This window comes from Podarcis pityusensis (assembly GCF_964106645.2).
Source record: "Podarcis pityusensis genome assembly, chromosome: 16".
Lineage (NCBI taxonomy): Eukaryota > Metazoa > Chordata > Lepidosauria > Squamata > Lacertidae > Podarcis > Podarcis pityusensis.
The window spans coordinates 9,915,964-9,943,949 of NC_138041.1; the positions used below are offsets into that span (position 1 = coordinate 9,915,964).

General features: G+C 47.3%; 1 protein-coding gene across 1 annotated transcript; it reads left to right on the plus strand.

Moving 5' to 3' along the window:
* The first annotated feature begins 179 nt into the window (after window positions 1-179).
* LOC308464950 (lysosomal acid glucosylceramidase-like) lies at window positions 180-27,421 on the plus strand. The gene is made up of 11 exons (XM_080984682.1): window positions 180-333; window positions 9,952-10,056; window positions 10,951-11,142; window positions 12,343-12,492; window positions 16,358-16,491; window positions 17,951-18,123; window positions 19,615-19,852; window positions 20,553-20,777; window positions 22,719-22,882; window positions 24,331-24,447; window positions 26,435-27,421. Exons 2-11 carry the CDS (start codon window positions 9,999-10,001, stop codon window positions 26,571-26,573), a joined length of 1,590 nt encoding a protein of 529 aa, XP_080840808.1. The 5' UTR covers window positions 180-333; window positions 9,952-9,998; the 3' UTR covers window positions 26,574-27,421.
* The last annotated feature ends 565 nt before the right edge of the window (window positions 27,422-27,986 follow it).

The window sequence follows — 27,986 nt, forward strand, 5'->3', positions numbered from 1 at the left end:
AAGACTTGGAATGAGCAGGTCTGTGTGGCCCTGCGGCGAGGCAGAACTCCTGCTTCCACAACTCTGGGCGCGTCAGAGAAAGCGCTTGCGACACCAGGCCCCAATTCCCAGAGGAATTGCAGATCCAAAACAGGGGGAACCAGGTTTCATCAGGGGTGGATTTTCCTGTTGAGCCAGACGGGCAGGATCCCTCCCACTGATGCTTGCCAGATCCACCAGCCAGTTGCTCTCAGGTGTTTCAGGATCCCGGGGAGCCACGCAAGGGAACTGGGTTCTGGAAGCATCAAGACTGAGCCAGGGGTCCTCCGTCTCACATCTGTGGCGGACAAACAGGTGAGTTGGGGCAGGGGTTGTCGCAGAGAGTGGGGGACAGGGCGTGGATTCCATCTTTCCCACATGGGAGAGAAAGCTGCTATTGAATTTCTTCCCCTGGCTAAGAAAATCACCGCATCTGGCTTTTTTTTTATTCTTATTTTGTAGAATTCTAAGGTCTCAAATATATATATTAAAAATTCATAAATGTACAAGGCAAACAGATACATAAGTATATAAACCACATGTCTGAAATAGTACAGAAGAGCATCTGGGGGTTTTGAGCTTGAGAGAAAAAGCAAGTAAGAGCTCACATTTTGGACTCACAGCTGTCTATGGAGGCACAGAAAAGGAAGTTCTTACAGTGGTACCTCAGGTTAAGTACTTAATTCGTTCCGGAGGTCCGTACTTAACCTGAAACTGTTCTTAACCTGAAGCACCACTTTAGCTAATGGGGCCTCCCGCTGCCGCTGTGCTGCCGGAGCACGATTTCTGTTCTCATCCTGAAGCAAAGTTCTTAACCTGAAGCACTATTTCTGGGTTAGCGGAGTGTGTAACCTGAAGCGTATGTAACCTGAGGTACCACTGTATTTACACTGCGTATAGTAAGGGCATGAATTCGAGCCATTTCCCCCTTGCCGCACTCCTTTCACAGGGAAAACCCACTCTTAGCTCGGAGCAATGTCAGCCTGGAGAAAACCCAAACTGAGCCCTAAAGAGCTGGTTTCCCCCCAGGAAACAGGGGGTGGGGGCGGGAAGAGAAATGGGATGTAAGCAAGTGTGGATGAACTCTTAAGAGGCGACACAGCAGAAGGTGCATGTCTTTTACTGCTTCTTTTAATTTTTTCCAATTACCTTACGGAACTCCCTGTCGCAGGAGAAAGGGATGGCTTCCAACTTGGAATGGCTTCGAAAGTGGATTAACGGAGGCAGATTAGCAGAGACAAAGGCCACTGATGGCTGCTAAGCTCTCCGACTATATCCACCTCCACGGTCAGAGGCAGTAATGCTTCTGAATATAATTTTCTTGAAAATACAGAAGGGGAGATTTGCTGTTCCCCTCAGGTCCTGCTTGTGGGATTCTCATTGGGGCGAGTGGTGTTGGGGGATGAGTGTTCAGACCCCTGGGCTCTCACTTGTGGGGTGCCTCAGGGCTCCGTCCTCTCCCCCATGCTTTTTAACATCTATATGAAGCCACTGGGAGAGATCGTCAGGGGGTTTGGGCTGGGTGTTCATCAGTATGTGGATGATACCCAGCTCTACCTCTTTTTTAAATCAGAACCAGTGAAGGTCCTGTGTGAGTGCCTGGAGGTGGTTGGAGGATGGATAGAGGCTGAATCCTGACAAGACAGGAGGACTGTTTTGGGGGGACAGGGGGCAGGCTGGTGTGGAGGACTCCCTGGTCCTGAATGGGGTAACTGTGCCCCTGAAGGACCAGGTGTGCAGCCTGGGAGTCATTTTGGACTCACAGCTGTCCATGGAGGCGCAGGTCAATTCTGTGTCCAGGGCAGCTGTGTATCAGCTCCATCTGGTACGCAGGCTGAGACCCTCCCTGCCCGTGGACTGTCTCGCCGGAGTGGTGCATGCTCTAGTTATCTCCCACTTGGACTACTGCAATGCGCTCTACGTGGGGCTACCTTTGAAGGTGACCCAGAAACTACAACTAATCCAGAATGCAGCAGCTAGACTGGTGACTGGGAGCGGCCACCAAGACCATATAACACCGGTCTTGAAAGACCTACACTGGCTCCCAGTACGTTTCCGAGCACAATTCAAAGTGTTGGTGCTGACTTTTAAAGCCCTAAACGGCCTCGGCCCAGTATACCTGAAGGAGCGTCTCCTCCCCCATCGTCCAGCCTGGACACTGAGGTCCATCTCTGAGGGCCTTCTGGCAGTTCCCTCGCTGCAAGAAGTGAAGTTACAGGGAACCAGGCAGAGGGCCTTGTCGGTAGTGGCACCCGCTCCGTGGAATGCCCTCCCATCAGATGTCAAGGAAATGAACAACTATCTGACTTTTAGAAGACATCTGAAGGCAGCCCTGTACAGGGCAGTTTAAAAAAAATGTTTTATTATGTTTTTATATATGTTGGAAGCCACCCAGAGTACCTGGGGCAACCCAGTCAGATGGGCGGGGTATAAATATTATTATTATTATTATTATTATTATTATTATTATTATTATTATTGAATAGGATGTCCCTATTTTCATTAGAGAAATGTTGGAGGGTATGCTAACCTACCTCACAGGGTTGCTGTGAGGATAAAATGGGAAGGGGGGAGAGATTTATATGTGCCACCTTGAGTTCCTTGGGGTGGGGGAAGTAGGCTATAAATTTAATAAGTACAGTGGAACCTCGGGTTAAGAACTTAATTCGTTCTGGAGGTCCGTTCTTAACCTGAAACTGTTCTTAACCTGAAGCACCACTTTAGCTAATGGTGCCTCCTGCTGCCGCTGTGCTGCCGGAGCACGGTTTCTGTTCTCATCCTGAAGCAAAGTTCTTAACCCAAGGTAATATTTCTGGGTTAGCGGAGTCTGTAACCTGAAGTGTATGTAACCTGAAGCGTATGTAACCCGAGGTACCACAGTACATAAATAATCTCATCCACAAACCATGGGGGTCCTTGTCCCAAATCAGCAGGCCACGAAATACAACCATCTAATTTCTCCCAAGCCTAGCCTAAAACCTTTGAAGTCTTTTTGCCTTCCTAGAGCAGGAAGGCTATCCTCTGATCATCTGATGTTGTCTGCGCCTTTTCTCGAACCCTTGGCCAGTGGTGGTGTCACAAAAAGCAACAGATGCCTTGCTCCGTTTCCCTGGTGCTGCAAAAAAAAAAGCATGTGCTGATTGCATCTGCGCAATCACCGCAGTGTTGACTTTGATCCTGAGATTGTAAGCTTAGTGGGGCAGGGACCTGTTCTCTTAATCCATTTCGCAATTGATTGCTTGATTGTAAGGAAACCGCAAAGCAATTACTAGGACTTCCAAGGAGACTCTCTGTACTTTGGAAAGCTGAGCCGCTATAGAGCAGATCAGGGAAATACCGGTACCTCCTTTTTTGCAGCTGGAGAGCTGCACTCACTTCCCCACAACCTTCCGAGGGCCACTTGCCAGCGGCGGGAAGGGCCAGAGACAAAAGTGGGAGGTTTTTATATTTGTGCAATAGGCTAGCTTTTTCACATTCACACTTCCCTCTATCCAGAGGCGCCGAGTTCTGTGCAGCATGCGGGCGGGGCGGGGCGGAGCTTGTCGAATGCACATGATGTCACACGTATGACACACACGTGTGACATCACACCTGGCGGGAGGAAGTCTTCCTTTGTTCTAGATATAATTTTATAGTGTTGTGAAAACTTCAATAACAATTTGTAGAAGGAGGCTGCAAGTCCCTACAGGGCCCTCCACTGCTATGGGGAGGACCTGCGGGGACCGGTCTGGGCCCTCAAGATTGTGGGGGGGGTCAGGCCCATCTCCACATATTTTGGGGGGGTCTTTCTTTCTTTCTTTCTTTCTTTCTTTCTTTCTTTCTTTCTTTCTTTCTTTCTTTCTTTCTCTCTCTCTCTCTCTCTCTTCCAGCCAGGCAAAGCATCCATTCCAACCAAGCCCATACCGTTAAGGGGGTGTGTGTGTGTGGGTGGGTGTGTGTGCGCGCGCGTGCCAAGCAGAATCAATGAGGGATCTGACCTTGGAAGGATCCCCCAAAAGAGGAGGGGGATGCAGAAGAAGGACCATAGCTCATTGGCAAAGCATCTGCTTTGTATGCAATCCCAGGCATCTCTACGTTGGGCTGGAGAATGAATTTTATTATTACGGTCACAGACCAGTTCCGGCTCACTTACAATATCGGAAAAATCATAAAACACAACAGGAATACATTGGATTGCGATTGGGTTTAACAGAGACACTTCCGATATAACAGCAGTTAAAAATATACATTAAATCTTGATCACTAAAATATAACCTAAAATTGTCATTGAAAACCGTAATCATTTTGGTAGTACAGCCTGTTCCCTAAGTTGGAAGCTGGAGAAAGACTCCTTTCCTAAGACCCTGGAGAGCTCTTGCCACTCAGTGTGGACGATGCAGAGCTCGCCGGACAAATGATCTCATGGAGCCCAAGGCAGCTTCCAATGCAGATTAAAAACTTTTCTGCCTCTCTCCTAGCACTGGAACTCACAGTCATCCACTGCAGGTGAACGCTGGCAGATTTTTACCCCCCCCCCAAAAAAAAGATTTATTAGTTTTCTCTTATAAAACACAGACAAAAACACAAAAGAAAAACATTACATTTGACACAACATAAAAACTTAACAACAGTAAAAACATACAAAATAAAAGAAGAATTTTTTCCTTCTTATTCCTTGGTGTATTTACATGGCTAAAAGACTTCCTCGACACCCTCCAATCTGGATTTCATCATATCACATATTTAGCAGTTCCCAATTTCCTATTTATAACATCAGTATCTTCTGAACAGGGACGCGGGTGGCGCTGTGGGTTAAACCACAGAGCCTAGGACTTGCCAATCAGAAGGTCGGCGGTTCGAATCCCCATGATGGGGTGAGCTCCCGTTACTCGGTCCCAGCTCCTGCCAACCTAGCAGTTCAAAAGCACGTCAAAGTGCAAGTAGATAAATAGGTACCGCTCTGGCAGGAAGGTAAACGGCGGTTTCGTGCGCTGCTCTGGTTCACCAGAAGCGGCTTAGTCATGCTGGCCACATGACCCGGAAGCTGTACACCGGCTCCCTCGGCCAATAAAACGAGAGGAGCGCCGCAACCCCAGAGTCGGCCACGACTGGACCTAATGGTCAGGGGTCCCTTTACCTTTACCTTTGAGTTGGTGATGCCAGGTGACGCTGACCATATTGAGCACAATTAGAATCTTGCTTGTGGGTTTCCCAGAAGTGGCTTGGCCACTGTGAAAACAGGATACTGGACTAGACGGGCCCTTGGCCTGATCCTGCGGGCTCTTCCTAGGTTCTTATATTTAGCTACTGTCATTCTTGGAGAACTGAACTGAAGCCCGAGGGGTGGGAGAAACTTGGAGGATCAAAAGAGACAGGTTGGCCCACCTGCATGTTCTTCCATCTACGGATTCAGCCTTCAGAGCAGCAGAACACAGAACTAATAGTCCTCTTTAGGGAAGTTTTTAATGTTTAATGCTGTGTGTTGTGTTTTAATATTTGGTTGGGAGCCGCCCAGAGTGGCTGGGGAAACCGAGCCAGATGGGCGGGGTATAAATAATATATTATTAGTACTACTATTATTATTATTCTAGCACTTTCCCATAGTTACTCCTATCCTGCTTTGAACCCCATAGCCTCCAACATTTCTCTGATGAAAATAGGAACATCCTATTCCAGGCTTCCTCAACATCGGCCCTCCAGATGTTTTTGAGACTACAATTCCCATCATCCCTGACCACTGGTCCTGCTACCTAAGGATCATGGGAGCTGTAGGCCAAAAACATCAGGAGGGCCGAGGTTGAGGAAGCCTGTCTTATTCAACAACAACAATAATAATAATAATAATAATAATATCCTGCCCATCTGACTGGGTTGCCCCAGCCACTCTAGGTGGCTTCCAACATATATAAAAACAGAATTAAACATTAAAAAGTGAGATACGTCTCTACACAGGGATGCCTCCAGATGTCTTCTAAAGGTTGTATAGTTACTTATCTCCTTGGCTTGGGGTTCGCATACCTCCATACCCTCCAATCTTTCTCTGATGAAAATAGGGATGTGCTAAGGAGAAGCGGGACATTCTGGGATCAAATCAGAAAACGGGACGGCTTCTGTAAATCCAGGACTGTCCCTGGCAAATAGGGACACTTGGAGGGTCTGCAAGACCGGCCCACTCACGAGACAAGGTGCAGCGACTGCCTCTGGAGGCAGGTACCACCAGGGCAGCAGATCCTGATGTTGATCTTTCCTCCCTGCTTTCTCCTGATGCAGATCTGTCCAAACCCCTTCTTCGCTGGTGGGGAAGGAGGCTGTTATTTTGGGGGTCCACCTCAGGTGGCAAATTGTCTTGGGCCAGCCCTGTTTGCACCTGCAGACTGCCTGGGGAAAATATTCTCCCAGCCGCCCTCTCCCTCTCATCCTCCTACGCCAGCCACACCTTAGGGCCTCCTTGGCCCATCCCAACAGACACAGGCGTATTTGTTTTTGCCTAATGCTGTAGCAACTTGCCCTCCAGTCGGAGCGGTTGCCATCTTGTTTCAACTGGTCCTGCTCCTCTGCCTCTTAATGGACGCCTGGCAGACAGAAACTAAGCCAGAGAAGCTCTTCCTCATCACTTCCTTTTATGTGCTCTGATGTCTGTCAGATAAGAACTAGCGAGGAGGCTCAGGCACTTGCCACAGCTGATTTGCATCCCTTCCTTACAAAAAATAAAAATAAAAAATGGCAAAAAAAGCATGGGCACCATATATTTGAATAGCATCGTTTTCCCTTCCCTGCAAAGACTCATGGGAAGTGTAGTTTATACCTCACAGAGCTCCATTTGATAATCATACAGTTGGAAGGGACCCGAGGGTCATCTAGTCCAACCCCCTGCAATGCAGGAATCTTTTGCCCAATGTGGGATTCGAACCCACAACCCTGAGATTCAGAGTCTCCTGCTCTACCTACTGAGCCATCTCAGTACCCTTAACAAACTACAGCTCCCAGGATTCTCTGGAGGGAAATTATGTGTTTTAATGTGTTTTAGATGGACCCTGTGTGCAGCCACACACTGCTGAGCATCAGTCAAGGTGGTTTGCCTGATCCAAGCAGAGAAATGCCTCTAACCCAGATTCCTGTTTCCAACAGGGGACAGCCAAAGTGCTTCTGGAAAACAAATGCTGAATGCCCTCATGCTATGCTGATTCTTTTTCTCTCTCTCTCTTTTTAAAAAAAGCATTTTTCCTTCCTAATATGCATGAATGTTAAAGGGAGCACGAGTATTCAGCTTAAAAGGAACAAGGAGCTGTCAAATTGAAACGTTTGGGATCTCTGTTGGCAAGCAGTGAGTTAACAGTTACGCAGCATGCGATGGCCAAAAGGGGGTCGGTTTATGCAAATATCACACCAATGGCCGTCGAGCTGACCTGACAGACGGCTGAGAAATGGATACAATCAGCAGAATCCAGTATTTTTGAGATTAAACTGCCCATCAAAAGGCTGGTGCGTTGGGCAACAGAAGCAAAAACGTTGCCCGAGCATGTTTTGTGGAACTGGAAACGGTGCTGATTCCGTGGGGGCGGCGAGCGCTTTGCAGTACCAGGTGCTCACCGACAGCTCAAAAGGCATCGGGAAAGGAGACCCGCTTAATTTTTGGTCAGCTTGGTATCGCTTCTCGGCCTTTTGGCTAAGATCAAGTGTAGTATCTGTTCTTATCAGTTTAATATCTGATATGTCCTCTATTTGAGGACTATATATTAAATGGATTTTTGGAGCTGGGAGATGGAATAGGGGCTTGCTCCATCCACTCCATGCATCGACCTGGTATTGCAGTACCTCCAGGAACGGTGCACCTCCCTCTGGGGGGAATATTGCTGGTGCGAAAAAAAGATCAAAAGAAGTCTAACGTTTTTGTAACCTTGCATAGTGACGACGGGTGGTGCTGAGCCTAGGGTTTGCCGATCAGAGATGGGGTGAGCTCCGTTGCTGGTAGCTTCTCCTGCCTATCTAGCAGTTCGAAAAGCACCTCAAAGTGCAAGTAGATAAATAGGTACCACTCCGGTGGGAAGGTAAACGGCCAGAAGCGGCTTAGTCCTGCTGGCCACATGACCCGGAAGCTGTACGCCAGCTCCCTCAGCCAGTAAAGTGAGATGAGTGCCGCAACCCCAGAGTCGGCCACGACTGGACCTAATGGTCAGGGGTTCCTTTACCTTTACCTTTATAGTGGAAGCAGTGGAATTCTACGTTCCTTCCACTACATACATGCAAACTCATTCAGCAGTAAGGGTGTTTCATGTTCTCCCTAAACATTGTACAGTGGTACCTCGGGTTACATACGCTTCAGGTTACAGACTCCGCTGGCCCAGAAATAGTGCTTCAGGTTAAGAACTTTGCTTCAGGACGAGAACAGAAATCATGCTCTGGCGGTGCGGCGGCAGCAGCAGAAGGCCCCATTAGCTAAAGTGGTGCTTCAGGTTAAGAACAGTTTCAGGTTAAGTACGGACCTCTGGAACGAATTAAGTACTTAACCCGAGGTACCAGTGTATGGAACATTTCGCTGTTATTCCTCGTCTCATTCGATTCCACAGAGCCTAGGGATTGCTGATCAGAAGGTCAGCGGTTCGAATCCCCGCAACAGGATGAGTTCCTGTTGTTCGGTCCCAGCTCCTGCCAACCTAGCAGTTCGAAAGCACGCCAGTGCAAGTAGATAAATACCGTAGGTACCGCTCTGGCAGGAAGGTAAACGGCGTTTCTGTGCGCTGTTCTGGTTCGCCAGAAGCGGCTTAGTCATGCTGGCCACATGACCCGGAAAAACTGTCTGCGGACAAACATCGGCTCTCTCGGCCAGTAAAGCGAGATGAGCGCCACAACCCCAGAGTCGTCCGCGACTGGACTTAACGGTCAGGGGTCCCTCTACCTTTACCACTTTCTGAAACAACACGAGAAGCAAACCACACCCATCCTTCCAAATCCACATTTGGCTCAGTTTTGCAGTACAGCTCTCTGACCAATGTTCACAAAAATGCAGAGATCAGTGCCTAAAAATGAGCATGTTGTTTCAAATGACACACAGAGATGCGTTATAGTAGGAAAAATTGCTTGCAGAAATATCAAAACTTTGTTAAAAATGTGTTTCTTAGAAGTCACTAAAATGTGTGTATGTGTGGTGGACTAAACTGCTGTTTAATTTCCATGAGGATTTTAAGAAAAGAAAAATGGGAATTTGCTGCAGGAACGAGGAGAACCAAAACTGAGATGGATAAAATGAGAAAAAGAAATGGACGGATCCTTCTGTCCGCCCTCACAAGGGAAGCGTGCAGATGACTAAAGGCATCTGGTCCAGCCCCTCGATTGGCTCTGCCCCATCTCCCAGATCCCAGTCATGCAGAAGGAATTTGAGTCAGTTTGCATTTAAAGGCAAACCTCCCTCATTCGCTCTTTCTGAAACCAGTAGATGAAACTTTAAGATCTTTCAAAATTCCCTCCACCTCTGCATTTCGCAATGAGCTTTTCCAGCCCAGTCACGTTCATCAAAATGCATACATCAGGATAAAATGTGCATCAGAATGCATATAATTGCAAAAATCATGTACCCAAATGCACTATATTAGGGGACCTGGATTGGAAGCAGTACATTAGGAAATATTTTTTTTCCATAGAATCATGAAAAATGCCTGCTAAAATGCTGATTAATTCTCATGAGATCTCCCACCCCCCTTTTAAGTAATAATCACAAACTGATGAAGAAATGTGGAGAACAGCACTTAAGACTGGAAAAATGAGACGGGCAGACACTGAAACAGATGAAGCCACCTGACTCTTTTTGCATTGCACTTTGCACATGGCCATGGAAGTCTTGTTGGACAAAGCACAGCTGGAGGGAGAGCTGGCTAGCTATGAGGTTATCAATGATGAGCCTTGAAATCATGACTGAACACGCCCCCCCCTTCCCTCTCCCCTTTATTTTTGTTTCAGGACCATCTTTCCCAGCAGCAGCATTTACTGCATCTGGCTGTGAAACCATGTGGAAAGGGGCTGTTGTTTGCTTCCTGCTTCTCCAGCTGACGGTTGCTGTGACAGGTGAGCGGCATTCGACCGAAGGTTTACGATTACAAACAAGCCTGGCCTTACCAACCAAGAGATTTGCCTCCAGAAGATGTGCCAGTGACCTCCCCCTGCCCCGTTTGAGGTCTAAGTAGAGCATCCACACCAGAGGCAGTCTACCTGTGGTGATGAAAGGTGTTGCTCAGTCATTGTGGTGCTGGATGGCAAAGGGGGGCTTTCCGATGGGGGCTGAATATTGCAGAAGCAAGATGGGTCATTAGCTACCGGGCTGTTTTATTAACAAAAAAGGTCAATTCCCCCCCACCCCCCGCTTCCCAGAAAGGAAAAATTGGGAATAATCGGGGAGGAAGGATGTGGGCTGATGTGGGCACTGCAGAGAATTGCAGGTATGAGGAGCACTGATTATCTCACAATGAACACCCTTTTAGAAGCACTTTGGGTTCTGGAAATATAATCCAAGGCTCAGCCACCATTGGCCATTCTTTAGCTTTATAACTATACCAGCTCTCTGGGCTTGCCATCACTTCACCCCCACTCTCCCAACTGCGACATCATAGACCAATGAGGTGTCCCTGATGTTTCCACCTATCAGGGAAAAGCCATTTCTATTCCTATTATGGTTGTCCCTCTGACACTTGCTCGGATCACCCACCCACTGCCTCTTGTCATGCTGTAGTTCATAGCGCCACCTGTCTGTGGTCAAGCCAACTGCAGTGTGATGACATGTTTACATTTTTATTATATGCACAGAAATAAATTGCAATTGTTCTAGAGCATACGGCTTTGTGTGGATACTGATTCGACAGAGCTTTCCTGTTGAGATAAGGCTTCCTCGACCCCTTCCTGACTTACCTCTCCGCTTCCCATAAATGGAACAAAAAAAGCCAGATTTTTCCTTCCTTTCCCCAGGCGGCCGTCCATGTTCTGCCAGGAATTTTGGGCATGGCTCGTTGGTGTGTGAATGTGGGGCTTCCTACTGTGACACCTTGGAGCCTGTCTCCCTCCTTCCTCTGGGTTCCTACGTCAAGTATGAAAGCAACAAAGCTGGGTCGCGTGTGGAGCGCAGTGAAGGAGTCCTGCACAATGACCCTCCAGGAAAAGGTGGGTTTGTCTACTTTTTTAGATCTACCTCCAAGGAGACTCTCTCTCTCTCTCCCTCTATATCCTAACCTTTCTCCAAGAAGATTAAGCTTACACACTCCCTTTTATCCTCACAACGACCCTGTGAGGTAGGCAGGACTGAGATATGGTGGCTGGAGAAGGGAAGGTTAAGGGGAGACTTCAGATACCCAAAGGGCTGATGCACTGAAGGAAGTATAACTTCCTAAGGGCATTACTTGTAGTACAGTGGAGCTGCCTGCCATGGGGTGAGTGGCTGGGCTCTTCTTCTCTGGAGTCATTCTGACAAGACAGGAGGACTGTTTTTGGGGGCCGGGGGTGGGCAGATGTGGAGGACTCCCTGGTCCTGAATGGGGTAACTGTCCCCCTGAAGGACCAGGTGCGCAGCCTGGGAGTCATTTTGAAATCACAGCTGCCCATGGAGGCGCAGGTCAATTCTGTGTCCAGGGCGGCTGTTTACCAGCTCCATGTGGTACGTAGGCTGAGACCCTACCTGCCCACGGACTGCCTCACCAGAGTGGTGCATGCTCTGGTTATCTCCCGCTTAGACTACTGCAACGCGCTCTACGTGGGGCTGCCTTTGAAGGCGACCCGGAAACTACAACTAATCCAGAATGCGGCAGCTAGACTGGGGACTGGGAGCAGCCGCCGGGACCACATAACACCAGTCCTGAGAGATCTGCATTGGCTCCCAGTACGTTTCCGGGCACAATTCAAAGTGTTGGTGCTGACCTTGAAAGCCCTAAACGGCTTCGGTCCAGTATACCTGAAGGAGCGTCTCCACCCCCATCGTTCAACCCAAACACTGAGATCCATCGCCGAGGGCCTTCTGGCGGTTCCCTCGCTGTGAGAAGTGAGGTTACAGGGAACCAGGCAGAGGGCCTTCTCGGTCGTGGCGCCCACCCTGTGGAACGCCCTCCCTTCAGATATTTTTCTTTGTGGTTGTTGTTGCGTTTGCTATTGTTTGTTTTTTATTTTTGTTAAATTTCGAAAATTTAATCAAAGTAAATAAATAAATAACTGATGCGGAAATTTAGAATTTAAGGCTGGAAAAATAAGAAAGCGAGGGAAAACTGCAATGGACACATTTAGCCCATCTCTACCCTAAAGTAGCTGCATCCGCTAGGAATAAGCAAGCAGTGCTGTGCAATCTAAGCCACCTTCCTTCTTCCTTCACTATAGAAACCCTCACTCTGAAGATCAAGACATCCCAGAAATATCAAAAAATTAAGGGCTTTGGTGGGGCCTTGACAGATTCTGCGGCAATCAATATCCTGGCGCTTTCTCCAAAGGCTCAGACAAATCTCCTCAAATCCTATTTCTCAGAACAAGGTAAGTTGCCAAGAGGTGGGTAGCAGCAGCCGGGTTGCCAACTTACTCCGCTGGTTCTGCTCCTCTGCTATTTCAGTGGGTGGGGGGGAGAAAGCTCTGCCCCGTCTAATATCTGCATGCCACCCTGGTGTGGAAGGCAGAAGAGCAAAAACGTTGGCGAACCTGAAGGAAACTGACAAGTCCCAGAGTTGGTGTAACAGTCCAAACCAGGCATAGGCAAACTCGGCCCTCCAGATGTTTTGGGACTACAACTCCCATCATCCCTAGCTAAAAGGACCAAAACATCTGGAGGGCCGAGTTTGCCTACGCCTGGTCCAAATCTTCACAGGGAACTCTGGGAATGGTAGTTCTGCGATGAAAACAGGGGCCTCCTCCTGTCAACTCTCAGCAATAAACTACAATTCCCAGAATCCTCTGGGGGAAGCGGTGTTCAAAGTGGCAGGATGCTGATTCAAATGTACAGTTGCAGATGGAGCCTGAGAATGGGAAGATGAGAAACTGCAATGGACAGATTTATCCGTTACTACTCTAAGCAGTTATGCTTTTTTTTTTTAATGATATTTATTGGGAATTTAAAGTTACAGAAAAGAGAGAAGAAGGAAAAGCAAAAAAAAAAGAGATTAAAAAATACAAATCAATAAAAAGAAAATAAAAAATACCAAACATACAATACATCAAAAACAAAAACAAAAAAATAAATATAAAAACAAATCCAATATTCCCATACCCTTATCTTCATTAACTTATTTCCTCGACCTCCTCACACCTCCCTTTTTTGTATTCTAATTATTAATTATCTCAGCAAATCCTTTCCATCTTTCACTGTATTCTGTCCTTTAATTGTCTTAATTTATTTTAGCCTTATCTTACCACAAAAAAACCCTAGAACTAAAAAGCTTATTTATACATAACTCCTTATAACAATTCTACTAAAGCCTAATAGTTTCATTCCAGGATTTTCCTAACAGTCGTTAATTTTGCAATATTTCTCTAAATAAATTTTTAAACTTTCTGCCAATCTTCATCCACTGTCTCTTCTTCCTGGTCTCGGGTTCTTCAGTCCTTTCTATCTGTTTCATCTAGTCCATCAACCTGGTGATCTTATGTCCGAGGCTCTTAACTCTTTTCCATGTCCCTTCTGCAAATCTTCTTCATAACTGTACCTGCACTTTACTTTGTCTTCTGCTGGTCTTGTTCTTAATTTCCTTCCTTTGTCTCTGAGGAGTAGATCTCGGGGGAATAACCTAAGAGTGTCTTTATCCCTTCTCAGCCGGTCAGCCCGTTCTCCATAGTTAGCACTAAAATCCAAGAAATATTCCAAAACATACTTCAATGCCCCTCCAAAGTTGAGTGCCTCGACCACTCCAATCTCCTCCTGGCCCAAAACCAAATCCAAAGGTCAAAACATCCCTGCATAGGAGGATCTGACCAACTTGCCATCTCCAGTCTCGACAGGACTCCATCTCTCCAAGTCTGTCTCACTCCAGATTCAGTCCTCAGAAACAACAGCTTATGCTCCTGCAGGGCCGCATCTCTTTCAACTTGTATTACTTGAGGTTCAACAACAACCTCCTCCTTTGTCTTCTTTGCAACTTGCCTTGTCAGAGCAGATTCCTGGGTCAGTTGTTGAGCAGGTTCTATATCAGTGGTCACTGTTTGACCAAAATTATCAATTGCAGTAGTCATCAAATCCATCTTCACATGAAGCTGCTCCAACAAAGCACTTGTCCTGCACAAAGCAGACACTAAGGTTTCCTGTGTCAACATTCTTATCCAAGGTCAGAGCCTGTTTCCCACGCTCTCTAATCTTCTACAACTATAGAGTTCCCCAGGTCCACTCCAACAACAGTTCAAAAGCTCCCTCTAGAGGAAACAATTTCTATTTGTATCCATCCTTTTACAAGCAGATCCAGCAACAAAATTGCTTTCGTTTTTCAAATCTTTGTTCCTTTTTAGTGCAAAAGGACACATTGGAGTCAATATGTTTCTCTTATTTAACTATCTGTCAACGTGCGTTATTATTCACAGTCAATGAACTTTCCCCAAACGTCTATCTTTGACAGCCCGTTCCCAGGTTCAAGACGATAGAAATTTATCTTTCTTTACTCCCTCTCCTGCAGGCTTGAACAATTTAAGATTTCCCCCTCTTCTCCTGCTTCCAAGGGGGGTTTGTAGTTTAAACCTATGGAAATTTAGTCGTTTACAGATGACTTTCCAGACTTTAGCTTACGATGTCTTTGCTTCAAACTGTTTACAAAAGCGGAAGGCGGACTTCCTGTTTAGACCTTCCCGCTCCGGTGCCAAATTACGAAGTTTAGTAATCCAATTTTCCGTTCTACTCACGGGTACTTGTTTAGAGTCCAATTGTCCACAGGAAAAAGTCGGCGCTCTCCGGCAACAGCAATGCGCCTTCACTCCGTGAAAAGAGCAGTCGATTCGAAGCACCGCGCCGCTCACCCCATGTCGCTCCGGATCCCCGAAACCGGGTTTCCCCGCGAGTAGGGGAGGCGCTAAAGGTGCCAGCCGAATCCCAGGTCCACAGGCTTCTCCCGCCTGTGGTTTTTGATGGGTCTCCGCCTCGCCGTGGCGGTCCAGACCCTAATTTTCACGGAGCGGGTTCCTCCAGATCAGAGGAAGCCCGCCATTGCTGGTGGCGCTAACCCGGAAGTCTCTAAGCAGTTATGCTCAGTCCTCACTAGACTTTTTCCACTGGCTTCTTCCCCTGCCCCTCATCCTCCCACAGTAAATATATATATTTTTTAAACTGCTGCAAACCATGGGGCTCCCTGCAAGCTTCTTGATACTGCCATCTTGTGTATGGATGGTGCCATTGCACTAGGGTTTTCTTCCTTTCCTTATACAGTGGTACCTTGGGTTAAGAACTTAATTCGTTCCGGAGGTCCGTTCTTAACCTGAAACTGTTCTTAACCTGAGGTACCACTTTAGCTAATGGGGCCTCCCACTGCCACTGCCACGTGATTTCTGTTCTCATCCTGAAGCAAAGTTCTTAACCCGAGGTACTATTTCTGGGTTAGCGGACTCTGTAACCTGAAGCGTATGTAACCCGAGGTACCACTGTACATAAAAATCGCACGTGACCCCAGAGGGCAGCCCCATACAATGTCCTTAGCAAGCATGTTGCATTGTCCTGTACCATAACTCCCAGGAAGATTTGCCTCATTTTCCCCCCAGCTTGTGGTGAAATTGCTGTCTAACACTGTTTAACTCTCTCCCTAATTCATTCTAACTCACTAACTATTCTAATGCTCAAACTCTGAGTTTCACTCTGTCTCAATCTGTCTATCTAGCGATCTGTTCTCTCTCTCTCCCTCCTATCTATATTAGGACCCAATCTATTCTCTTGGTTGTTTTAAACTGATTTAAAATATTATAGTTTTACACAGTGTTTTTTTCTGAGGGGACGCAGGGGCACACATGCCCCTAAACATTTTGTGAATCTTTGTGCTTTTCTCCATTTACTGCATTTATTTTCCCCTATTTGAACTATAAAATGGTGATTTTCTTGAGTCAAAATGAGAGTACCCCTAAACATATTTTTGTTATAGAAAAAAAGCACTGGTTTTACATCATTGTGACCTCCCCTAGGACCCCACGGTGACGGGCAAGAAAGAAATTGAACAAGTAATAATAGCCACACTCATCACCTCCAAAGATCCAACAGAATTTGTTAGGCATGTGGGTTCCAAATCAGACTTTGTCCAATTTACACATTAATTTGGGGATCAGGTGAATTCACTTTGAAATGTGGAAGGACCCCCCCCCCCAAAAAAAATAATTTTCCTCAGTGAGTCCTATTTCTGGGAGTAACCCTGCTCTGTCTGCCTTTGGCTCCACTTTCTCCAAGGCATCGAATACACCTTGGTCCGCGTCCCCATGGCGAGCTGTGATTTCTCCGTGAGGCTCTATACGTACGACGATTCGGAGGACGACTTTGAGCTGAAAAACTTCAGCCTGACGGAGGAAGACACCAAAATGAAGGTGAAGGGATTCGCCGATCCCAGCATAAAGATTTAGGCCCATTCCCAGGGGAGAAAGTGGATTCGGTTTGCTTTTTAATGTGAACCCGTTTCCTTTGTGCTTAGGGGGACCAGCTAGTCCTTGACTGACTAAGAAACCTTAGCCCAAGACTCTCAGGCTCCACTTTGAACCCCGAATGCCATTTTAGAAGATAAAAGAAAATGTCCATAGCTCACTGGTAGAGCATCTGGTCTCAGGTTCAATCCCCAGTCCCCTGTCTAAAACCCTGGAGAGCTGCTGCCAGTCAGTGCAGACAATACCAAGCTATTTTATTTAGTTATTATTTTATAGCTGGACAGACCAAGGGACCAATGCTCTGACCATAGCAGCATCCTCTATACTAAGCAGCTGAGTCTTCCAGGAAAATTGTTGAACTGCAGCTCTGCATCATCCCTGACTATTGGCCAATACTGGCTGTGGATGATAGGAGTTGTAGTCCGCCAATAGCTGGAGAGACACAGTTTGATCTCCCCTGCTTGGCCAGCTCTGTTGCCTTTACAGCAGATCCTAAGGACTGAACCGCAGATCTTCTGTGTGCTCTCTTCCACTGATCTGGAGACGAGGGGACCTGCTATCCTTCAGAATATAATTGGACTCCAATGCCCATCATCCACATCCAGTACTGGCCAATAGTTAGGGACGATCGGAGCCGCAGTTCTTGGCCTCCAGCTCTCACCATCCCCATCACAAAGCATGGCCAATGGTTAGGGATGGTGACAGCCCAACAAGAGCTGGGGGCCACCAGAGGAACCTGAGAAATGCGTCAGGAGCTCGTCCTACACTAGAGTAGGACCCTGGCAGAGACACATGCCCGACTGGCATGTTCTCTCCCTCCTGATCGTTTGTTTGGCAGCTTCAAAAGCTTTCTTCTGCCTGAACATCACAGCGACTGATGCCAACAGACATCGGCACACCTAGGGATCCGCAGAGTCTGCGCAGTTTGTGTGACAGACCTCAGCAGCTCAGCATTTTGGCTAATCTACTTTATTTACATATGAACACACACGGAGCACTGCAACATGGCTCCCTCTCTCTCTAGCATCAGACAGCAAAGAGAAAAAGGACAAAGGACAATAGTCCCATTTCATGGAACACAGTCATAGCTGTCAACTTTTCCCTTTTCTTGTGAGGAATCCTATTCGGAATAAGGGAATTTCCCTTTAAAAAAGGGAAACGTTGACAGCTATGAACACAGTAACACAAACATCCTGTCATTTCTCACTCTGTGGAGTCAAAACATATACCATCATGTGATAGACAACATTCCCATGACTGCAATCACGGAGCAGGAATTCTAACAAAATGTTCTCTCTGGCCACCGTGTGAGAGCAGTGAAATCACTGAGACACGACACAGGTATTGGGTGAAATCAGGCCAAATCTTCATTGATGACAAACGCTGTTCCACATCCCCTCCCCAGATCCCAATCCTTCAGCAAGCCCAAGCGGTGGCCAAGAAGCCACTTGCCCTGTACGCCAGCCCTTGGACCTCCCCAGTGTGGATGAAGACCAACGGGGCCATGACAGGCCGAGGGACCCTCAAGGGGAAGCCGGGAGACAGATACCACAAGGCCTGGGCCAACTATTTCATCAGGTAACGACACCAACCACTGACGTCGTTTGGTTCCATTTTATTTGACGGCTGACCAGTTTGCAACAGCCACAGAGCAATAAAGTTGTTAGGCACACAAACAAAGCACACAGCTAGTGCAGCAAAGGCTCCTGGGAGATGTGATAGGAATTTTGACGTCTGTAAAGGTAAAGGGACCCCTGACTATTAGGTCCTGTTGTGGCTGACTCTGGGGTTGTGGCGCTCATCTTGCTTTAGTGGCCAAGGGAGCCGGCGTACAGCTTCCGGGTCATGTGGCCAGCATGACTAAGCCGCTTCTGGCGAACCAGAGCAGTGCACGGAAACGCCGTTTATCTTCCCGCCGGAGCAGTACCTATTTATCTACTCACACTTTGAGATGCTTTCGAACTGCTAGGTTGGCAGGAGCAGGGACCGAGCAACGGGAGCTCACCCCGTCACAGGGATTTGAACTGCCGACCTTCTGATCGGCAAGTCCTAGGCTCTGTGGTTTAACCCACAGCACCACCACGTCCCTTTTGAGGTCTTAGATATATGTTAAATGTTCATAAGTGTGCCAACCAAGCACGCACATAGATCAGCACAGGAAGACCGACCTGAAACCATTTTGATTCCCAGACTGACCAAATATTTTCCCTGCAAGGAGGGAGGTGGGTCAGGGAGCCTTCCCATTGTCTCAGGAACTGAGTAACCAGCATTCTAATAGGGGACAGACTATCAGGAAAGGTAATCAGATAACCTGGCAAACAGGAAAAACAACATCCAAATTTCTGTTTTTGACCGCCTTTTCTGTGACGTAGGTATGATGTTTCTGGGGGTGGTCTTGATCTACAGAGTGGCAATTTCAAAAGTCTATATAAGGCCTTGTGCGCCATTTTTCGGGGTTCCTCTTCCCTCCTGCATGTGGTGAGGACCCTGTTGCAACAGATCAATAAAGATCAGGCTTACTAGCTGCTTTGCTTCTCAATATTCTCTGGTTGGCCTCTGTTATTTTCTCCTACCAATAGGAAACCTACGTAAGGACTCTATATGGGCTCTTGGATACCCCATAAGGGAAAAGGGCAGATTTTTTGTTTACAACAGAGAAAAATGGCGGAGACGCGAGGAGACAATTCAGCACCAAGGGGTCGCCTTCTTCCTCAGGGAAGAAAAATGATATCGTAGAGCTGAGAAAGGTTCAAAAATCATCAAGGGGAGGGAGCGACTTCACTAGAAGGAAAAGTTGCAGCATTTGGGACTTTTCTCTTGGAAAAAAGGCGGAATGAGATGAAATGGTGGATGTTTATAAAAGTTATGCTTGGCCGAGAGAGAGCGGATAGACAAAATTATTGTATCCCTCTCATAAAACCTGTGGACATTCCATGAAGCTGAAAATGGGAAGAGTCTGGACGGACAAAAAAGTTTAGTTTCTTAAAAGAAAAATCTCAGGAAGTAATATCCTCAGCGACATCTTGGCTCGCAGCTCCTGCTAACTTTCTCTGCCATTCCCCTCTGCAGGTTCTTAGACGAATACGCCAAGTATAACTTGACTTTCTGGGCTGTGACGGCCGGGAACGAGCCAACGGCTGGCGACATCATCTTTTACCCCTTCCAGTGCCTGGGCTTCTCCCCTGAGCACCAGCGGGACTTCATCGCCCAAGATCTGGGTCCTGCCTTGGCCAACAGCTCTTACAAGGGCATTGAGCTGATCATTCTGGATGACCAAAGGATGATGCTCCCTTACTGGGCCGAAGTGGTGAGTGGGCCGCCCTGGACTGGTGGAACTCCAACCCCAGGGGCTCTGTTTTCCTATTTATTTTGCTAAAGGCGCTGGAGCTGAGGCCACGTTGGCACCATGCATTTAAAGCCCCAGGAGGCCGTTTGGACAGTCATGGCTTTGCCCTAAGCATCCCTTGAGTCCAGAGCAATAAATTGTTGTTGTTATATGATACAAATAAACCAGGAAGGATCAGGCTAAATACCGGTATCTATCGAGTTTGGAAACCCAGCCACATGGGTGGGGTATAAATAAATTATTATTATTATTATTATTATTATTATTATTATTATTATCTCCCAATCAGAGCAGCCGGAGGAAGGACTAATTGCTCTGGCCTGAGGTCTAAACTGATTGCCTCAAGGGGAGCGGGGTACACAGGTTACCCACATCTGTGGGGAGCAATTGCTAAATTCCCTTCTTCATAATCCAGGACAAGGAATTAAATTTCCCCTCCCACTCCTCACCGTTACCTTACAGAGTCTCAAATGTGCACATCCTGAAGATAAGGCCCACTGAAACCAGCTAGCCTTGAGTTTGCTTTGGGGATTTGTAGCTCTCATCTTCACTCTCCTCCATGAGGTCTAGAAACATGCCAGTGGGGGGTGGAAAGGCCAAGAATATGAAGCTGTTAAGAGCTCTGTGAGCTTGACAACTCTGTTTTTATTATCCCTTCTAGGTTCTCAAGGACCCCGTGGCAGCCAGTTACATCAGTGGGATCGGCATCCACTGGTATTTGGATTTCCTGGCCCCCATCGACTTGACTCTCTCTATCACTCACCACCTTTTCCCCAAGTATTATCTCATCTCCACCGAGGCCTCTACAGGATCGTATTTTTGGGAGGCCCGTGTGGTGCTGGGGGAGTGGGACCGCGGCAGCAAATACAGCCACAGCATCCTTGCGGTAGGAGCGCGAGCTGCAATGACTTCCTTTTTTTTTAAAAAAAGAAAAGTTTAGTAGAATTTCAGAGCCTGACATTTGTTTCTTTTTCTGAACAAAATTTATATACCAATATATATATCAACTTGAAGGAAACCTCTCTGCAGTTAACGAAAAATACAAAATGAAATATGAAAGCAATAGATTAAAAAACCCAGTGAAAAATGAGTACAGGCAGCAACAGTTTTTAGGCGCGTCTGATATGTTCGCAGTGACTGCCCATTGTGCCGCTCAGACGTGATCTGAAAACGTCGCAAAAAGGGGTGGAATGGGGTGTTTTCAGGCTTTCTCGACGGGTGTTCAGATTGTAGGCGATTTCATGGATGTGCGCCAATGTCTCGGAACATAACACCTGCACAAATCGGCCACTGCCTGCTTTTTAAAATATTCAAAAGCTCATTAAAACCAGCTAAAAAGAACTAAAACACCTGTAAACTTCTACGTGTCCGGGTTGGGTTTGCCTAGACAAAGACGTTTTCAGCCGGCGCCCAAAAGAGTACGGTGAAGGTGCCTGCCAATTGGAAGTCAATTTGCAGGGAGTTCCAAAGTTTAGTGTTCTTGAATTCTACTCAGTATTGATCCAGAACAGGATTCCCCAAAAATAGACCAGAGGCAATTGTATTTCATCCAGCAGAAGTTTACTGGTACTGAAGGCAATTGAGCATAATGGTCACAAATCCAATACATTCAGAATTGGCACTGTTCATAAGAAATCCAGCTGCAGCAGACTTAACTTAAAAATTCTAATAACTTATAATAAGACTGAACCTTAACAGTATATACAGAATGCCACACCAGAAGGAAAAGAGATAGAACGAGAAAGTCAAATCCAGGCTCCTTGCGGTCTATTTTTATAGTCAGCATGATCTTGACAGAAAGAGATAAGAGAACCAGTTTAAGCCATCTGTACTCAGCTTCTCTGAAGCAATAACCCAAGCATCAGGAACTTTCTGCTTGTTTCTTTCACACAGAGACGCTTCCAGAACCCTCTGGAATTAAGTAGAATAGGAAAGGTCTCTACACATCAGATCAATACTTTCATTACTAAGAAATGCAAACTGACATTTAGAACACTAAAATATCGGTTTCTTACAACTGCTTAGGAATTCCCTCCCATTAAATATTAGGCTCCATTTCTATTGCCTTAGTGGTTCCTCCTAAAGACCTTCTTCTTTCAAGGAGACTTTTCAGTAGAGATACAAATCCAAGTTTGCTTCTGCATTAGAATTGCTCTGAAGATGTTTTAAAGATTTCCTGAATCTCCAATTGTTTTATCATTGCTTGTTTGCTGCCCTCAGGTGGTTTTGGGAGGAAAGGAAAAGCAAAAAATTGAATTACGGTAATGAGTAAATTAAGCCTATTAAGAGGCATGTATGACTATGATTGGGACGCGGGTGGCGCTGTGGGTAAAACCTCAGTGCCTAGGACTTGCCGATCGTATGGTCGGCGGTTTGAATCCCCACGACGGGGTGAGCTCCCGTCTTTCGGTCCCAGCTCCTGCCCACCTAGCAGTTCGAAAGCACCCCTAAGTGCAAGTAGATAAATAGGTACCGCTTTATAGCAGGAAGGTAAACGGCGTTTCCGTGTGCTGCGCTGGTGCTGGCTCGCCAGAGCAGCTTCGTCACGCTGGCCACATGACCTGGAAGTGTCTCCGGACAGCGCTGGCTCCCGGCCTCTTAAGTGAGATGAGCGCACAACCCTAGAGTGGGACACGACTGCCCCGTACGGGCAGGGGTACCTTTACCTTTACCTTTTATGACTATGATGCATTGGTTTCCTTCCTTAGTTTGAAAAGTACTTCTATGCAGCCGGCGCATACAATCTGATCAACCTAGCGGTACATTAAAAATGTAAAATAAATAAGAATAATAAACGAATCAAGTGTTCTTCTCCGCCTTCCTGCAGAACCTCAATAACTACGTCACAGGCTGGACGGACTGGAACCTTGTCCTGGACATGGAAGGAGGCCCCAACTGGAGCAAAAATTATGTTGACAGTCCGGTCATTGTAGACGCGGCCAATGATGTGTTTTACAAACAGCCCATGTTTTATCACATGGCACACTTCAGGTGAGACAGCGGGAACCTCCACAAGTCCCCCAAGCAGGTGACCCCCCTGCCAACCATATTGAGTCCTAAAATGGGGAGACCCTGTGGGTGACACCACCTCAGGCTGCGGCCTGCTGGGCTTTGATGAGTGACAGGGCCTTCTCGGTGGTGGCTCCTTGTTTGTGGAACACCCTTCCTGGTGATGTGCGCTTGTCCCTCGTGCTGTCGAGTTGCAGGCAGATTTTTTTAATGTGTTCCCGTTCACCCAGGAATCAGATGGCTGATAGATGTGGGCCAAGGCAAGGGTGAAATTAAAAATCAGGAGGGAATATGGTTGCTCCAGAGGGTGGCAACTCAAGAACATAGCCTTCTCTGCAGTGGCTCCCCGTCTGTGGAATGCTCTCCTTGGGGAAGTTCACCTGGTGCCTTCATTATACACCTTTAAGCGCCAGGAAAAAATGTTCCTTTTTAACAAGGCCTTTGGCTGACCTGATCAACATCCTGTACCCTTTTAAAATATGGCTTTTTTTGGGGGGGGGGTGTTACCAGTAATTGTTTTTACTTTGATTTTATATATTGTGATCTTTTATGTGAACCAACCTGAGACCTCCATGTATAGGGCAGTATATAAATTCAATCAATCAATCAATAAAAATAAACGTTTTAGATGTTGTAAGTATGTTTTTGGAAGGTTTCCCCCCGCCCCAATCATTATTATTTTAAACCGTAATGTTTTTAAATATTTGATATTTGCTGCCCTGGGCTCCTCTGAGAGGAAGGTACAGTCATACCTCATGTTATGTCCGTTTCATGTTATGTTCTTTCAGGATACGTCCCGTGGCGACCCGGAAGTACCGGAAAGGGTTACTTCTGGGTTTCGCCGCTCGCGCATGCGCAGAAGCACAAAATGACATCATACGCAGAAGCGGAGAATCACAACCCGCATGTGCGCAGACGCGCTGCTGCGGGTTGCATTCTTTTCATGTTGCGAACGGGTCTCCGGAACGGATCCCGTTCGCAACCAGAGGTACCACTGTACGGGATACAAATTTAATAAACAAGCAAACAGATTAGCACTCTCAGGCCCAGCCCCCCTCCTCCAAACCCCCTCAGGATAACCCCCTTGGTTGTGTTGAGATGGGACTACAGTGGTACCTCGGGTTACGAACTTAATTCGTTCTGGAGGTCTGTTCTTAACCTGAAACCGTTCTTAACCTGAGGTACCACTTTAGCTAATGGGGCCTCCTGCTGCCGCACAATTTCTGTTCTCATCCTGAGGTAAAGTTCTTAAGCTGAGGTACTATTTCTAGGTTAGCAGAATCTGTAACCTGAAGCGTCTGCAACCTGAAACATCTGTAACCCGAGGTACCACTGTACTAGACCCTCACTGCAGCAGCAGGGCTGGTCCTGGGCTACTTAGATCTAACCATATTCCCCGTTCCCCCTGCTTCTTTGATATGCTACTGCAGCAAGTTCCTCCCGGAGGGAACCCAGAGGATTGAGATTCAGAGGAGCAAGTGGACCGACCTGGAATATTCGGCCTTCCTGCGTCCAGATGGCTCAGCGGCCGTTGTTGTCTTGAACAGGTGAGTGGGAGCCAGGTGGCCTCCGAGCTGCCGCTGAACGGCCGTCAGACGAAAATAAGACGAAAACCCGAAAGATCACCTTCTCAGTGGGGTTTCCTCAGTGGGAAACCAGCAATCAGGATTCGCACACAGGAGCAACTCTCCCCTCCTGTGGTTTCCAGCAACTGGTATTCAGAGACATTGATGCCTCCAGCTGTGGCCATCATGCCTACTGGCCATTGATCGCCCCATGAGTTTGTCAAGTCCTCTTTTAAAGCGATCTAGGTTTGTGGCCCTCGCTGCCTTCTGTGGACGGGAGTTCCATAGTTCAACCAAGCACAGCATAAAGAAGTTCCTTTCTTTCATCGGGCCTGGATCTACCCACATTCAGCCCCCTCCAGTTCTAGCGCTGCAAGATTATTATTGGGGTTGTGGGTTCAAGCCCCACGTTGGGGAAAAGGTTCCTGCGTTACAGCTCCATGACTCAGATTCAAAGAAATGAAGAAAAACGTTTCAGTATCTACCGTATTTTTCGCTGCATAAAACACACCTGACCATAAGACGCACATAGTTTTTAGAGGAGGAAAACATGGGAAAAAAATATTCTTAATCAAATGTTGTACTAAACTATTTAAAGCAGCAAAGCAGACAGGAGCCGCTTACACATCCCTCTTCCACGCAGCATTCACTTCATAAGACGCACAGGCATTTCCCCTTACTTTTTAGGAGGAAAAAAGTGTGTCTTATGGAGGAAAAATACGGTACTCTCTCCACGTCACACAAAAATACAAATTTATTTCTTGCTCGCCTTTCCCCTAAACTATAAAGCCCCAAATTCTGTAACCTTTCCTCTTGGGCAAGTTGTTCTGTGCCCTTGATTGTTCCGGTTGCCCCTGCCATTCCGTCAGCCTCGTGCGATTCTGTAGCATTAAAGGCACTTTGTGGGAATCACAGAATTGTAGAGTTGGAATGGGACCCCAAGAGTCATCTAGTCCAGCCCCCTGCAATGCAGGAACCTTTTCTCCAATGTCTTCCTCTTCTCTTCCTTGACTCCGCTGCCCGGCCTTTGAGCTCGTTTCGGTTGCTGTTTTCTCGTGGGCCAAGGAAGGAGCATTTCCCTGATTTTCTCCCAGGGTGCCCTCCAGAACTATTCCTGGCCAGTGCCAGATTTACGTATAAGCTAAACAAGCTATAGCTTAGGGCCCCACTCTCTTGGGGGGGGAGGCGGGGGGGGGGCAAAAATGTAAAGGGGAAAAAACTGGAAGTACATTTCCAAAATATAAGATAAAAAACAAATAAAATAAAACCTGCATACAGTTAGAGCTTAATAATTATTTCACTAGCAATATATTTCTTCTTAATTGTATTCCACTATTAATATACTTCTTAATTGTATTTCAGTTCAACAATTGCTTTGCTAAAACACACATTTTGTTATGTGCAAATGGCTTTAGATACCTATTAAAAGGTAAAGGGTAAAGGGACTTCGATGATTAGGTCCAGTAGTGGCTGACTCTGGGGTTGCGGCGCTCATCTCGCTTTATTGGCCGAGGGAGCCGGCGTACAGCTTCCGGGTCATGTGGCCAGCATGACTAAGCCACTTCTGCCGAACCAGAGCAGCGCACAGAAACGCCGTTTACCTTCCCGCCGGAGCGGGAAGTATTTATCTACTTGCACTTTGTGCTTTTGAACTGCTAGGTTGGCAGGAGCAGGTACTGAGCAACGGGAGCTCACCCCGTCGCGGGGATTTGAACCGCCAACCTTCTGTTTAACCCACAGCGCCACCCGTGTCCCTTAGATACCTATTAGGTCTATAAATTACCATAAAGCATATATTCAACACAAAAAACAGTGACAATTTGTTGTTGACAAAGTACAGCCCCATTACTTTCAGTAGCTTAGGGTCTCATCAAACTGAAATCCGGCCCTGTTCCTGGCCCAGATTTTCCCTTCGGCACACCGCCTGCCTGTCTTTCTAAATCGTTTCCTGTCTCGCCCTCTTCCTCAGGTCCCACAAGGATGTCCCGTTTGTCATCTCTGACCCTGGCGTGGGCCACATCGAGGCCGTGTCGACCGCCGATTCCATCCAGACCTACCTCTGGGAGCGGCCCAAGGAGGCGTCGGCAGAACCCCCCACTCAGCAATAAATGTTCTGCGCCCGTGAGATGGGTTGGCGTGAGCAGGGAGAGGGGGAGATCAGGATGCTGCAAGAGTCCTGGGGATGGGTCTGCCCGCTCTACAGGAAGGCCTGTATGACCCAGGAACTGAACGGGGTGTTTTCTCTGCAGCTGGTGTTGGATAGGTTTAACGCTCTCAGTTTTATCCAGAGAGCAGGGGTCAGCAAACTTTTTCAGCAGGGGGCCGGTCCACTGTCCATCAGACCTTATGGAGGGCCGGATTATATTTGGGGGGGGGGAATGAATGAATTTCTGTGCCCCACAAATAACCCAGAGATGCATTTTAAATAAAAGGACACATTCTGCTCATGTAAAAACACGCTGATTCCCGGACCGTCCATGGGCCGGATTTAGAAGGCGATTGGGCTGGATCCAGCCCCCGGGCCTTAGTTTGCCTACCCGTGTGTTAACGTTACTGGACCCAAGCTAGCCATGCCCATTACTTCCAGCGGGTCTACTCTGAGGAGGGCCAGCATCGGCTGCATAAAAAGGCCATAAGATCTTTGAGCCGAAAAATGTTGCCGAATGACCGCTCCCATCCATGAGTGCGGCTGGTGGAAGGTAGATTTGAACCATGTTCCTGTCTCCCAGCTCCCAGCAAGCATGTCCAAGGGATGGTAGGAGTTGTAGTTCTGCCACATCTCAAAACCCCGCACTGGCTATAAAACGCCGAGTTTTATAAAACGCCTCTCCTTGCTATTTGAGTTGCCATTCATTCCATAGAGGGCTTTACCATGCTCACCTCATGGGGCTGATCGCTTCCTCCTATCTCAGATGTTTTCGTACAATAAACCAGTTTTTTTTTCTTTTTCTAAAAACCCACCTGCTTCCTGGCTTTCTTTCATAGTCTCTCGGGCTGGGATGGAACTGCAGGGGGGCAGGAGGAGGGCTGTGTTGGCGCTGCTTCCCATATATTGTGAGCTCTTTCCCTGTCAGTGTTTCCCAAGAAGTGGAACGACAACTCCAGGGTTTCCCAAAGCCTGAGATGCAAAGAGCGGGAGGCTTGTGACATTGGGTGGGGTTTGGGCCTCGTGGTGCCAAAGGCCTTTTATGTCTTAAACAAAGGGTTTAAGACAAAGGGAACCTGTGGCCTTTTGGGTGCTGCTGGGCTCCCAGCTCCCATCACCAGTCATGGTGGTTGGGGCTGCTGGGATCCAGGAATCCTACATTATTTCTACACTCCCCTTTAGCCTGGGATTGTTATCAGGTTTAGCAGATCTCACTCCATCCATCTTGTGTGGCTCTGCTCAAATAAGGACCTTAAGGGGGGGAGGAAATGTATTTTGGGTGAAATTAGTCCCCAAGGGGCAATACTCAAGAGGGAAAAGGAAGAAGGGGCAACCATTTGAATCAAATTCCGTCCCAAGTAGTTTCCAACCAAAG